General features: G+C 37.6%; 1 protein-coding gene across 7 annotated transcripts in view; it reads left to right on the forward strand.

Annotated features, from left to right (window-relative positions):
* LOC104242497 (uncharacterized) overlaps positions 1-16,228 on the forward strand; it is a 48,211-nt gene that overhangs the window by 18,235 nt on the left and 13,748 nt on the right. For 6 of the 7 annotated variants that reach the window (XM_009797560.2, XM_009797559.2, XM_009797558.2 and 3 more), the window contains 8 exons: positions 576-652; positions 798-908; positions 1,312-1,410; positions 2,082-2,164; positions 2,461-2,609; positions 13,060-13,203; positions 13,358-13,465; positions 14,880-14,987. In XM_009797560.2, coding sequence (XP_009795862.1) covers positions 576-652; positions 798-908; positions 1,312-1,410; positions 2,082-2,164; positions 2,461-2,609; positions 13,060-13,203; positions 13,358-13,465; positions 14,880-14,987 — 879 coding nt within the window. The remainder of the gene's footprint in view (positions 1-575; positions 653-797; positions 909-1,311; positions 1,411-2,081; positions 2,165-2,460; positions 2,610-13,059; positions 13,204-13,357; positions 13,466-14,879; positions 14,988-16,228) is intronic. The other variant, XM_009797562.2, reaches the window with a different exon arrangement.

The following is a 16,228-nucleotide window of genomic DNA, read 5'->3' on the forward strand; positions in this document are numbered from 1 at the left end:
AGATTGAGTTAGTTAAGGCTGGAATAAGAGCCGCAAAACCCTTAGTTGACCCTAGAGAGGTGGTGAATAAGAGTTTTCGATTGCTTCTATATTTGCTCAAATTTTTGGAGAAGAACCATCAGACGTAAAGTAAAAAAGAATTTACGACAATTAATGTGAAAGACTCCAAGTAATGGAAAACTTTTGATTCCTTAATATGGAAAATTTGTTGAATTCAAGGGAAGTGATGACGAGACTTTTGAAGAGCTTTTGAAGGGGTAGAGATGAGTTTTGCCCAGTTGAGTAGTTTTGATCCCTTATTTTCTTTTGGTGCACCCGTGAAGTTCCTTGTTGTATAGAAGACTGGGTAACTTTTGTAGAGAACCATATCTTTCTGTAGGGTTCCTTTTTTTGGTATACCCCTTGTATACGGCCACTTTTGTTTTTGGCCATTCTTTAATGGAAAATTATTTACTTGATAAAAAAAAATGATGACAAGACTTTTGTTAAGTCTGTTTGCCGTCTGTTTTTCTTGGCATGACAACAATTGTTTCTGCTATTGATGTTTTCTTGCTGGTAATATTTGATGTCGCTAGGGTGTTTGTTCTGCTCTTCTGGACCTTGGTGGTGGCTATATGCATGATGAGATGAACTCACCAACAGAAAACTTGCGGTATGACTATAGGATTCATTAATCTACCTCCATCTCCTGTTTCCAATTGAATTTATCCTATATGCTAGTTACATATGAAAGAAATCCTAAATTCTAGGAAAATTACCATTTTTTTGATCAAATAACATCCCTTCTTCAAATGCAGTCTTAATGTGGCCGAGATCGTTTGTGCTTGGATCAAGAATTTATCTCCTAATTGCTCTGATGTGGTGTCGATGTCGATGGGAGTTAACATTTTGGCAAAAATGTTAAAATGGTAAGTCTTTTTGTCTCTTAAGTTATTTACTTTTAATGTTTTGGTTCTCTTCACTCCCTTGAATGCTACTGAATCTAGAATTTTGAAGAGAAGCTTGCTATATTACTTTATCTGGTAGGTTTATCTTTTGTTGGGTTATTGAATAAGCATTATGTTGTCAGAGGTAATATAAGTAGCTATTGAGTTGTGTTTATCTCACTGTTGAATAAATAATGGAATCTACCACAGGAATCTACCATTAGGGTTGGCTGTCTACATCACACCCCCGGGGGTCCTTCCCTGACCCTGCGTGAAAGCGGGATGCTTTGTGCACCGGGCTGCCCTTTCCATGAGGCGCTTTATCACTATTTTTTCATTTATTATGCTAGTTAGATTTTCTAATTCTTGCTTTTTCTTATTGCAGCTCACCGTACCATGTTTCCAGATTGATAGTCCAGGCGAATATCTTTGATGTTGCGTTTAAAACAAATCCTTTCAGAATTGGCTCCAATGGCTTGTCGAGGTGAAAAGGGTCCACCTATGCTCCTACTTCATATAGAACTTGCATGCTTGTACATTTCCATGAATGTTATGGGCACAATCTAGTGTATGTTGTCAGGTTGCTTGTGATTGCTTAACCATAACCTTTTGAGTACTTTTGGATACAATCTGGTTGAGATTGTACTAATGGCTTCTGACTGCTCTAGACTGCTTAGGCCGTAACCTTTTGAATAATAATATACTCTGAATTAATTTCTGAATTTCTGTCTTTTGAACTTTCCCTTCGTGCACTCTCTGAATCAAGCACACCTGGAGCTGGAATGGATTGAATATGTATGGCAATGCTTACAAAGCAAACCTTTTACCCATGGCAACTCGTGAACAGATATTGCTCGCTGTAAAACTTTTTTTCCATGCGGTCACTTTTCTTTTTGTGTGGCTTACCTTTTCTTTTTCCTCCTCCTTTTGTGTTACTGTTATTTTTATTCAAGATTGAATCGTCAATCAGACGTATTGGTTGTCTGCAATATACAAAAAACCTGATGTGTGAGATGCCATGGCCAACATAGTTTTATTTCTTATGATTTGCTGTTTAGCCTGATGTCGTTAAATATCTCAGGAAACTTCTCTAATTCTAGAAAAACCAAACTTATCTTGACATTTTATTCTGTGTGTTTTTTGTGGCTACTTTAGTGGATCGTGGTTGCTTTCTGGTCGGCTCTCAAAAATGCTTTTGATCGACTGTGAGCAGAATGATTGTCAATTGACTCTTTCAGGCATGTCATTTAGTTGTATTGATTTATTTATGTTCATCAATTATATAACATGTTTGTATCTTATATAATGTCGTCGGCGTTCTGATTGCAGCTATACAGGGAGTCTATTTTCTTCTGTTGTTAACTTGTTGATAACATAAAAAAATACATATCTTGCTCCGTTTTTCTAATCCAATTTGTTTTTCGGTCTCATTGACATTGACCATTAATCATGGTGGCATATTTTCTTCTATTGTGCGACTAGATTCTTTAGATCGTTTTATGTAGGTCCTTACACGCTATTTTGTGATCTTCAGTGCTTGACCTCACCATGCAGCTTGTGGATGCTGGAATGGAAAATGATGTTGTCCTTGCACTTGTCATTTTCTCCATTCAGTATGTCCTTGTTAATCATGAATTCTGGAATTACAAAGTCAAGCATGCTCGCTGGAAGGTGACTCTGAAGGTATTCCTTGGATTTCCTATAATTTAAACAGCTATGCTTACTTACATGGTATGTAATTTTCTGCTTATAACTTTTACGTGCTTTGGATGCAAGGCAGTCCTTTTCTTTGAGAATGTTTGGGTGCTGTTTTTGTTTGTCTCCTTTACTCGGGACGATATAGAATACGAGGGTTATGGAAGCTCCATTACAACTATAATTATTCACGTAATGTACCAATTTGGGGAAGGTCAAGCTTTTTTCGATTTATAACTCCTTCCACCAAATATTGGCAGTCACTTTTTGCTTTTTGAGAGTGAACATCACTAATCTGCAGAGAGAATTTCTTTGGAAATTATACTAAGAGAATTAGACAGCAGATGGAAGTACTGGGAAAATTTCGCTTTAATGTACCAAAAAAGTTGTTTAAACAACTCTTAGTCGAATTTTATACTGATTCTCAAAAAGTAGAATGCGATATTTTACACCTATGGAGTAGTTTTGTTTTTTTTGTTTGAAGGAGTAGCTTAATGCTGTTGAATTATTTCTCAGACATTTTGTCACGACCCAAACCGATGGGCCGCGACGGGCACCCGGTACCTTACTCAACCGAATACCAAAATAACATATCTTTTCGTATCATACTATCATAATAGGTAAATGAGCCAGAGAGGCTATCGTGAGATAAGTAGAATAAAACATGGAGAAATACTCGACATTGGACAATCCAACGTGTAATCCAAACTTATACATATGGCGTACGGGCCTATAAGGCGACATGATCCTTTATATACTCAAAACATAGGCCGACACGGCCATACAAGAATCCGTATACATGACATCTGTCTACAAGCCTCTAAGAATACATAATATCGTAAAGGTCGGGACAGAGCCCCCCATACCAAACAATACACATCTAAATTATACTGACCAAACAAGCAACTCCGGAGTAAATGGAGTGCACCAAGCTCTTCCGCTGAGCTGATCGCCTACTTGGAGGTCTTTCGACCTGTCTATCGGGACCTGCGGGCATGAAATGCAGCGTTCTTAGGCAAAAGGGACGTCAGTACAAATAATGTACCGAGTATGTAAGGAATGAAAATCAGTAGACAATAGACATGAGAGAAACATGGAGTAAAAGACTCGACATGTAAATCTGAATAGCTCTGTGAAATCCTTTAATATTTAAAGTGTCATGCATATACGTATAAATGTCATGTCGTGCATAGGTACATGTGCTCATAATATCATCAAGCCTCTAAGGGCATCCCATCATGTCATCTCGGCCACTGTATGCAAAATCATCAACGTATACCAGCTGATCAGGTGGTGGTACGTATATAATGCCATCTGGTCATGGGTCAATGTGCATATGTAAATGCATGAATGTATGTGAAAATATGTTAATAAAATCTCTCGGTACGTCATAAGACCATTATACCTCTGATTAATATCATGAAACAAACTTTATCAACTTACGTATTTTTTGAGACACATGAATAGATGATAGAATAATATGACACATAGGGAATCAAGAACATCGACATCTCTAGTATTTCTATGAATAGAGTCATTTATCGAATTTGTACATTTTCTCGTATCATTCGTGTCGTATAGATCATGCCATAAAGAAAGAAGGAATAGCCTTAATATACCTGAACCGATTCTCTTAGAATTTGCAATTCACGCTTTACAAAATCAATCAACCAGCGTTATCAATTTTTTTTTGGTACGGATTCGTTTTGCTCTAAAAGAGCTCATGATCAGCCATGGATTTGGTATGTTATTAAATGTTTTGCAATTCACGTATTTGGTTTGTAAGACATATGAACTTACATTGCCAAAAATGTGAAGTAATGTGATAGTCTTACAAGTTATGGAAAGCTTTTGGGTGTGGCCCACTAGTTGGATGACAAAGCCATCCCAATCCTTCCAAAGATGACATCTATGCAAGACTAAATGAGTCATTTAAATGGGATTGGGGTGCTGCCACCTAATTCCTTAGTTGGGGGGGTTTAATCATTACCCAATAATCCCTTAAATATTTAGGTAATATCCCATTTCCCAATAATTAACCAATTACCCACATAATTAAGAATTATCTCAAATTACATAAAATGATACTCACTGTTAATAAACTTTATACACCTTACTATCATGGCCATCTGGTACCTTGTATGACACTAGTCTATAAATACTGAGTATTATAGCTCGGACCGTATTTTATCCGAAATTGACAAACTTCGACGAAACTTGTTTTCTTCGATTTACTTGCCCTCCCACCTTCACGAATTTACTTATCCCTTGTTTGAAATAGCATAATACTTATAATTCCAAAATAATCTCATTCCCGCACTTACGTCGATTAACTTACGACGAAATTTTAACGTACGAAAATGCGGGATGTAACATCATTCCCACCTTTGGAACATTCGTCCTCGAATGTTGACTATGCACTTGTCATTATCATAACCTATAGTTCTTGCGAATACTTTAGAACTCTCATTGCCATATAGGCAACTGTTCGGTGAATAATTCCAAAGGCCAGGGTATTTACCCCGTTAGGCCTGTTTCTCACACCACGACTAGTGGTTGGACTCTTTCCAATTTTCTTGTATGTGCGCCTATGCGACTCTTCTCTCCTTTTTCCTCTAGTTTTTAGCCAATCTCTAGGCGTCACTTTGTGAGCATATACGGAGCTTGAAAAGATGTTTCTAGGCGTCACTTTGCCCGATACTTCATTGAACTTACGAATATTGCTATATCTTATTTCATAGACTCGGTTATCCATGCGTAGGACTTTACTGCATCTAGGTAGGTCATATTATATCATAACTCTTACTTCAATTTATCGTTACTGAGGTCTTCTACTGAACTCCAGGTTACTTTCGTTGCTTATCCCATATGTATAAATCTAAGTCCTTTAATTTACTATTTAAGAATGACGGCCTAGTCTCATCTTATACTTTGTAACTGTTGTCCATCCATTGTTGATTCACCTCAATCTTGATCTACAATATACTACTGATAACTTAAAACTTTTTTTACGTAATACCTTGCCATTAGGGCTTACGTCTCATCGGGGGATATCTGAAGTGATTAGGCTAATCCACCTGGGGGCGATACTATACTTTCATAACCGTATTTCATAGCATCCCAATGTGATACCTTACGTGGGTATTTTAATCCCGTACAATTCATGAAATCCTCTTCAAATCATTACTCAATCGAAGGCCCAAACGTCATTCTTTATCTATCACAATTACACCCTCATTGTACTGTCAGGGCAACACTCCATCTCTTCTAAATGCCATTAGTCTTAGACTCGTTTGAGTTCATTCAGGCTATCCTGAACTTTGTATAATTTAGAGAAACCATCAGCTCTCTTGTTTTTGATGGGCTTAATCCCGATGACTTATCCATTCTCGTCACCTTCTCACTCACCCTTTCTTGTTCTTACTCTTGTCTTCCTAAAGCCTTGTCGCTCTATCATACTTTAGCTTGTGGCCTACATATATCCACTTATACTGCCCGCAATCTTGCTTTACCATATATTTCCTTGTATTATTTTGGAACATCAAGCGAGACATTTCATCGTCTCCAACTCTTCTATACTCTCTTGGCTAGATCTCTCGGTACCTAGAACCCATAGGTTGGAAAATTTACCATTGACGATGCTGCTATCATTCCTGGATACTGAATCCTCATGCTTCTAGCCTTCTATCCGAAGTATGGACTATTCACAGCCTTCTGCATTTGAGTATCTCGTACGTTGTTCACCTTTACCTTACTTACTTTTAAATCTCGCATCGTATCTTGTATCTCTTTCACGACCTCCCTTCCACATAGGTATAATTCACGTCCATAACTTGAAGCTCTATTATAATACCTGCACCGCTAGTGCATACACAATCCAGGTAGGAGCTTCATGCTGACTTCTTATAAGGCTGGTACCCTGGTTTTATCGTAGAGCTGTCATAAAATATGGCTAATGTACTATCTCTCTTGCACCTCTGATATTAAGAGTGATTCTACAATGTTCTCAATCACATAAGCTGCCACTTGACCTATGGTCCAAATCCCTGTTACACACTTTCTAGGAACGAATATTACTTTACACACCCAACCTTTCCAAAGTGTATCTAATGCACACCACTTTTGGCAGCCGGCGCGCGCGTATTTTACACAAAAAAGAGGCGAGTGAATGTAAAACTTTCGGGTCTAAACCATTATCTAAATGCCACATGTCCCCAGCCTTTGTTATTTTTTTCTTTTCTATTTTTAGTTATTTCATTTCCAAATAATTTGGTCTTTTTTCCACACACCCCCACCCATTTTCTTCTTCCCCTGGACACCTACTTTGTCATCTCCATTAATTAAACTCTGAAACACAAAAATAGTTTTAGAGCTAGGTCCAAGTTTCAAATTAATTAGTCATCTCCTTCAAGTTTAAATATTTTTAGATCTGCTAATGAAATCAATGACTGATTTCTCCGTTTGTTTTCATAATTTTGTTTTTAGATCTGCTTATTTTTTCTTTGACTTCAAAAATTTAATTTTTTTTGAATGAGTGTGAAGAAAGGGTTTATAATGTAGGTTTTGCTCTAAAAATTATGGTGATAGTGATGGCTGCCATGGCCAACACTTAAAGCACCATGTGAAAGATCTATGTGAATATTGGCCATGACGATAGTGGTGGTTGCCATGGCCAACACTTGATTCATGTGATTTTTTTTTTCTGGTGGGTATTTCCATGGCTGTGGGGTTTTAGAGGAGGCTTGGTGGGTATTTCCATGGAGTTTAGAGGAGGCTTGGTGTGGGAGTTTAAAGAAGATAAGAGACGGGGGAGGGGGGGTTGTTTCTCGTTTTTTCTTTTTTTTCTTTTAAATATATCAATTGTGGTGTAAATTTAGTATTTTTATTTTTTGTTCTTTGAGTTAGGCATGTGTCACGACCTTATTGGTGCGTGATATTATACATATTCTGAAAAACTGGTTAAGAAAAAAATGGTGTGTCTTAGATACACTTTGGAAAGGTTGGGTGTGTAAAGTAATATTCGTTCCTAGAAAGTGTGTAACGGGGATTTGGGCCATAAGTCAGGTGGCAACTTATGTATTTTGCCTTGATGTAACTCTTTAGTTTCCTCTTTCCTCTGATCAACCTTTATGTAAGATTAAGCTATCTTCCGATCTGCGCTTCATGGTGTTAGTTATTACTTTATCCCTTCAAGGACGCTATGGAATACCCATGATTCAATCTTCTAACAATTCGATCCTTTGTCCGTGACCTGTGCTCATTTTTCTTTTAACTTATACCGGAATTTTCTACGTCTGTATGATTATCAACATATATGCTGCATAGATAATACTCCGAACTCTTAAGTGCGTTCATAACGTAACTAACTCTAGATCATTGATCGAATAATTCCTTTCGTTCCTTCTCAGCTTTCTTTAAATGTAAGCTATTACTTTTCCTGGTCTTTCTGCCCCCTTGTTGCGTGCATACTTAACTTATCTTAATTCCTACGCATGCCGGAGTTTTCGGGCAACTCATATGATCTCGAATATTACTTTTGATTTTACTTTCCATTCATTAGCCACGGTAGGTGCCACTTTCTTTGGAGCGCTTACAATGTTGTTGTGAGGGTGTTGTTACACGACCATTTCTTCTTTAGGTCACTGTGCTTAGGTTGAAGTCTTCTTCCTTATTTCCTCAGCTAGTCTTTCATCGTAGTATTTAGGGAGGACTTTCTGATTCTTGTAAAGCTGTGAGCTTATTACATCGTATACTCGGCGGAATTTTTGATGTCCTTCCTCGTCTATAATTATCCGTAGTTACTTATTTCCACGCCCTTGTGCTTGTAGGGTTGCTTCTGAACTGATATTTTGACTAACTTCCCAGTGACACTCTCTTTTATCTCCGTAACACTCATATGGTACCTTTGACTACCTAAACTCCTATCTGAATATTTTTCAAAGGTCACGATGTCATAACTGCGAGGCTGAATTCACTGTACTGGGTTTTACTATGTTTATCTTGCATGATCTATTGGTTTATCTGTATCTTCTTGTCTAGCCCTAACCAGGCTCTTCCTGAATCAACTGCTAACTGCTCGTTGGCCCATTATCATATCAATATTTCACGTAAACTTTCTTGGGGTATTTCCTTTGTCTTAACTTACCTCTCGTACTAGCTCTTTTTTTTTTTATCTCGGGTCGGAACCTTTACTTCCCTTCCTTGACGTCGTGCTTGCATAATGTTTTGGAATCGTAGCATATCTGTAGGATTTGGATGAGTGCAATCTCATCCCTTTTTCATTTTACCGCATTATTCCTTTACCACTCCATGATTACTAGAACCACTAAATTCTGACTTCACGCCACATCACTCCATATTTCCCCACTTTAGGGGAGTACTAAGAGCTGGAGCTACGACGATCTACCTATAGATGTTTTACCTCTTCATCTTTGGTATCTTTTCACATCATCGATTACCCTTACTCGCCTTGTAGTAATGCTTTTTGTACCAAGGATAACCAAATTCTTTACTCGCGAGGATGACACTTAGTGTAACTGGCGCACATAGTCCCTTAAGGTTAACTTTGCTCATATTGATTGCTTTAGGGAAGCATCTTGCTGAATGACCTTTAAAAGGTATTCTTTTGTCGTCCATTCTATTATCGCCGGAACGTAATCTCTGAAATTCTCATGATGCCGACTATTATCATATCACTCAGTCCCCAATTCACGTTTAGTTTATTTTGTTCACCAGCGCATACTGATTTTTATTATTCTGGGGTCTGACTTTTCCTTCCGGTAGTTGCGTTAGAGTCACGAACTTATTTTTCGAAGTGAGGATATGACTTTATAGCCTATACTCTGTTGTTGTCCTAAGGCCTGTCACCTCTCGTCTCTTCCTTCACTTGACTATAGATTCTGTAATACTATCATCTTTTGATCTACCGTTGTTATCCATGTATCATATCTTACTCATAATGCTTTATTAGCTCTTTTCTTATTTTCCGCTAACATTTATGCCTATCACTTTATTCTGAAAACTCGAACAAGATATTCTTTTTCTTTTAGCTCCCCTTTGCTCCATACAGTGGCTCTTCAGGTTGCTTAACGTTCTCGATCTACTAGGGACGCGAGCCACACTAAGGTAATATTTATACCTTCAAGCCTTCCAGTGTCTATCTTTATAGTACTCATATCTAGCTGTATTATTTTAGAGTGCGCCATCTAGGTGTCTCACAACGAGATCTATTAGCACATTTGCAATATCCTTCGGAAATGTCAACTAACGCAAATAATCAATTCATCATTTTGGGTTACTCTAATCCCAGCTGGATCTTGATATCTTGCCCCTTTTCTTAATCTACACCTGTACGGTATAACTGAGATGGATGTGGCCAATTATACATACCTCTGTTACTGTTGAGATTAACTCACAATGCTTATATTTTTCTGCCGGAACTGTAATATTGATAATCCTCATTAATTGGGTGCCTCGTACCCTTCTTCACTTTGCTTCTTTTACTTGCTGAAACTTGTGTCTCCCTCCTTATTCCTTTTTACCGTAAGAGTGAATAGGCATTCTTACCTTAGGGATCCTAATCAAAAAGCTTACACATCTTAGTATACACATGATCTGCTGAATACCTCATATTTATCCATCATAAGCATGATGCAAAAATCGAGTTCCTCTGACTCAACTCTTCCACACCTGTATCTCTTATCAACCGTCTTTTTGGATGTAAGTATCGTCGTGCTATAAGTAAGATAGAGTTTAGAAAATTGAGTTCTTACAACTGAGCTCTACCACACGATCTAGAGTAGGAAGAAAGAGTGACAGTCTTAAATGCCCCGTAGCCTCATGCTTATAAGTGTGGTGCACGACACACCCATAAACAAGCCTCTACTAGACACGGCTTGTAGATTCCCTAAGACAGAATTGCTCTGATACCACTTTTGTCACGACCCAAACCGATGGGCCGCGACGAGCACCCGGTACCTTACTCAACCGAGTACCAACATAACATATCTTTTCGTATCATACTATCATAATAGGTAAATGAGCCAGAGAGGCTATCGTGAGATAAGTAGAATAAAACATGGAGAAATACTCGACATTGGACGATCCAACGTGTAATCCAAACTTATACATATGACGTACGAGCCTATAAGGCCGACATGATCCTTTATATACTCAAAACATAGGCCGACAAGGCCATACAAGAATCCGTATACACGACATCTGTCTACAAGCCTCTAAGAATACATAATATCGTAAAGGTCGGGACATAGCCCCGCCATACCAAACAATACACATCTAAATTATACTGACCAAACAAGCAACTCCGGAGTAAATGGAGTGCACCAAGCTCTTCCACTGAGCTGATCGCCTACTTGGAGGTCTTTCGACCTGTCTATCGGACCTGCGGGCATGAAATGCAGCGTTCCTAGGCAAAAGGGACGTCAGTACAAATAATGTACCGAGTATGTAAGGAATGAAAATCAGTAGACAATAGACATGAGAGAAACATGGAGTAAAAGACTCGACATGTAAATCTGAATAGCTCTGTGAAATCCTTTAATATTTAAAGTGTCCTGCATATACATATAAATGTCATGTCGTGCATAGGTACATGTGTTCATAATATCATCAAGCCTCTAAGGGCATCCCATCATGTCATCTCGGCCACTATGGGCAAAATCATCAACGTATACCAGCTGATCAGGTGGTGGTGCGTATATAACGCCATAACCTTTCCCATATCCCATATACATATATATACGCGTATATAACGCCATCTGGTCATGGGTCAATGTGCATATGTAAATGCATGAAATGCATGTGAAAATATGTTAATAAAATCTCTCGGTACGTCATAAGACCATTATATCTCTGATCAATATCATGAAACAAACTTTATCAACTTACGTATTTTTTGAGACTAATGAACAGATGATAGAATAATATGACACATAGGGAATCAAGAACATCGACATCTCTAGTATTTCTATGAATAGAATCATTTATGAAATTTGTGCTTTTTCTCGTTTCATTCGTGTTGTATAGATCATGCCAAAAAGAAAGAAGGGATAGCCTTAACATACCTGAACCGATTCTCTTAGAATTTGCAATTCACGCTTTACAAAATCAATCAACCAACGTTATCAATTTTTTTTGGTACGGATTCGTTTGCTCTTTAAAGAGCTCACGTTCAACCATGGATTTGCTATGTTATTAAATGTTTTGCAATTCACGTATTTGGTTTGTAAGACGTATGAACTTACATTGCCAAATATGTGAAGTAATGTGATAGTCTTACAAGTTATTGAAAGCTTTTGGGTGTTGCCCACTAGTTGGATGACAAATCCATCCCAATCCTTACAAAGATGACATCTATGCAAGACTAAATGAGTCATTTAAATGGGATTAGGGTGCTGCCACCTAATTCCTTAGTTGGGGTGTTTAATCATTATCCAATAATCCCTTAAATATTTAGGTAATATCCCATTACCCAATAATTAACCAATTACCCACATAATTGTTATCTCAAATTACATAAAATGATACTCACTTTTAATACACTTTATACACCTTACTATCATGGCCATGTGGTACCTTGTATGACACTAGTCCATAAATACCGAGTATTATAGCTCGGACCGTATTTTATCCGAAATTGACAAACTTCGACGAAACTCGTTTTCTTCGATTTACGTGTCCTCTCACCTTCACGAATTTACTTATCCCTTGTTTGAAATAGCATAATACTTATAATTCCAAAATAATCTTATTCCCGCACTTACGTGGATTAACTTACGACGAAATTTTAACGTACGAAAATGCGGGATGTAACACATTTGGAGGGTTATCATTTGGAAGTTAATCTTACGTTGTCTATTACATAGTGTGATTATCATTCTTTGCGGAGTTGTTATTAAAAATAATTCTTTGGGGAGCATAAGGAATTTTTAGTCAATCATGTTTTAATTCTGATTAGCTTACTAGCTTATCATATTTTGGTCTATTATGCTCCAATATTACACAATGAATCCTACATCGAACCTTCTCCCTCAAAGAGAAACAATGTGATTTAGTATAAAGTTTGCTTGGGTGAGGTGCGGCTGGTGCATGATAGTAGGTGGTTATTGAGATGTTTTTATTCTCAGGCTGCTATCTAACACCAATACATGCATACATATGTATGTATTTGTGTAAATATTTCATGTGAAAAGGTGTACGGTCAGCTTGATTAATGCGACTTCTGTTGTTGTTGAAGGGTGAAAGGTAACTGCGATTGGAATCCTAGTCCATCTCTTTTCAGATGGTGGAATACCCACCAGTATTGATTTATTTACTGAGTCATTCTATTTGTGTTACATATTGACTTTATAATCATTTAAAATGTACTACTTTTTGTTGAGCGCTAAGGGAAATGGACTTTGTTTTTATTTGCTTCTAGGTGCTTGAAGTATTGAAGAAATGCATTCTGTCAATTTCAAATATCCAGAAACTTGGTGAAGTGGTCAGGGATATTTTACTTGGTGATTCTTCAATCCACAGTGCACTATTTCGACTTGTTTGTACAACTTCAGATGACCTGGAGGTGAATCTTGCAGCTCTTGAATATGCTAATAAACTCCTAATGCGCTCTGAATGCTCAGCCAGCATGTAGAATCAGCAGTACATTGCTTTATGTTTTGAAGATAAACTCTATTAACCATTTTTTATGTTTTATGTTTTATCTTCACCTTCAATAGAAGCTCTATTTTAGCCGACTTTATGGGCTGACAGAAATCGAAGGTTTACAACAGGCAATTGTCTTGGGATTGGATATTCTTTCCAGTATGCTTTTTGATCTCTCAAGGGTATGCTTCATAAATTTTTCGCAACTAGCATCTCTTACGTTGAACTTCTTTGAAGGGTTGCACGACTTGGAAGGAAGTTCACTTTTCTTTTATCCCGGTGCCCCTTTCTTTTCCACCTCAGGTTTAATAAAGACAATTTCATTCTCGTCTTTTACTAACTAGCTTATTTCTATGGGAATAGAAATGCTTGAGAAATTCATCCTGGGATGACTGCTTCTGCTGTGGGTGAGAGAGGATGAGAGCAATATAATATGCGTTTTTCTTTTTTGGGCTCAATCTGACTTTATTTTTCTTTCAAGAACTCTTACGCCCATAAAATGAAAGTAGCGGAAATGAGGATGCTGAGGTGTATATGTGGGCGTACTAGGAGAGATTTAATTAGGAACGAAGTTATTCGAGACAAGGTGAGTATGGCCTATGTGGACGATAAGATGAGGGAAGTGAGACTGAGATGGTACGGGCATGTAAAAAGAGGAGATGCACAGATGCCCCAGTGAGGAGATGTGAGAGGTTAGCTATTGCGGGTCCGAGGATAGGTAGGGGTAGGCCAAAAAAGTATTGGGGAAGTGATTAGACAGGGCATGATATGTCTCCAACTTACCGAGGACATGACCCTAGATAGGAAGATATGGAGGTCGAAGATTAGGGTAAAAGGTTAGTAGGCCGTCGAGTTTGAGACACCGTATCTCCTCCTTTTTCCCCATATATCAGTATTAGAATTATCATTTCGTATTTTTCTTATTCTGCGATTTCCATTATTATCCGTTGTTCGGTTATCTTATTGCGTTGTTATTTTGCTGTTGTTAATGTTCTTGTTTTTAGTATTTTCAACAAGGCCTCTTCATTACTGTTCTCTTGTTCAAACCTGATGTGAATTGTTTTTCTTGAGCCGAGGGTTTTTCAGAAAAATCCTCTCTACCTCCACAAGGTAGGGGTAAAGTCTACATATACTTTATCCTCCCCAGACCCCACAATGTGGGAATACACTAGCTAATGTTGTTGTTGTTGAATCCGAGTTTAATTTTTCTGGGGATGCAGATTGAGTCTGTTGTCAACAACACCAGGTGCCAATGACACTTGCATTATTTTGAGAGATCTGAATAAAGTATTCTGATCTTTAATAAAGTGAAAGGGGTCCCAGCTTGGAATTTATGATCTTTGTCAGAGTTCTTTTTTCATACCTACACCCTGTTTGAGTTGTTTCTTTCTCTCTCATCTGTGGTATTTATAGAATTCAGAGTTCTATTTTCTGCTTTCTTTTACTGCTGGAATCAGTGTATACAAATAATTTACAGCACACAGGCTGACTGAACTTTAGTTTCAAGTGACCACTGGTCATGGATATCCCTGATCTTGTTTGACTTTTATGATATGTTTGAAGCAGATACTAAGATCTGCTTGTGCTTCATTTCAGGATGTGCCCAATTTCACTGTCTTTCATCAGGCAATCATGTCATCGACGACAAAACCAGTGCCTGTGGTTACTGCAGCGATATCATTGATGTCATTCTTCCGAAATCCTGTATGTTGTAAATCCTGATATTATCATCACTATTTAGTTAAAATGCACTTGCTTTGTTGTTTTACCACATTTCTTTGGAATTAAGGAATTTTCTGTTCATTTCGCTAGAGCATGGATGCATTCACTTTGATATCACCCTTGCAATTGTTGGGATAATACAGTTTCACTAGATTATTTCCTTTAACTGTGTTAAGGTTTTGAAGATTGTCGGTCCCTATTCTTCCTGTGTTATCATGGTTTACAGTGCTAATTTCCGTATTGAGGTCAGGTATTGCTGCACCGGTGCTGAAATTCTGTTTCTGCGGTGCTGTCTCATTTCCAAGCCTGATAGTTGCATTAGTCTAATCTAAATTTGGATCGAATTTCTTTCAGCCAGCTACCTACTTTCCTCAACTTGCCAAAGTTATCTGTAGTGGTAATTGTTGAATTAATTGACCACCTCATCTATAGGCATATGCTGTCAGAGAGGGGACACCTTTATTTATTTAGGTCTGCAAACACGTCTTCTCACGTGCTTGCCTAGTTCTTTTGTTTTTGGCCAAGCATGTGGAAAATTGTTTTATTAATTTGGGTGCCAGTAAGACTTGAATCAGGAGCTCTGCTTGCTCTGTTACTATGTTGCATTGAGTGTCCCTTCACATAAAAGCGTATGTTGTCAGAGAGGGGATACTTTCACATTTTTTATTTTGGTATACAACAATAATGGTCAAAACAAAACATGTGAATTTCATGTACTATCCCAAAGTTTCTGACAATTTTATATTATGTTTTTATCCCATTCAGGGTAAACTGCTATCTCAGCCGTTATTCTGAAACGACTATAATTTATCCTGGTATGCTTGTTGGTATACTGCTTTTACACGGGAGTTTTTATCCCATTTTTAGTAAAGTTATTAACCTTTCTTTTGAAAAAAGAGTATTCCCCTGGCATAATCCTTGAAAGATCCTTCGTTTTCTGCTTCATAGTTTTTGTATTTGTAGCCCATCCCAACTGAAATGATGCAGCTAGAGTCACATGTTATAGCTTATATTCAAAACCATCATGAATTCAGTGTTTCACTTTTGCATCTAGCTTCTGCCACTTTCCTCAATTCATGTTCTTCATGCCATATGTGTCTATCAAGGAGCGTTTTTCCAAATTAATTTATTTCATGCGATTTTACATGTGTATCTAGTTGCATAGTTTTTGTTACGTATCCCATATTGATTAAAGGAATGAATTGTTATCTCCTAATATGGTG

The sequence above is a fragment of the Nicotiana sylvestris genome, chromosome 3 (assembly GCF_000393655.2).
Source record: "Nicotiana sylvestris chromosome 3, ASM39365v2, whole genome shotgun sequence".
Lineage (NCBI taxonomy): Eukaryota > Viridiplantae > Streptophyta > Magnoliopsida > Solanales > Solanaceae > Nicotiana > Nicotiana sylvestris.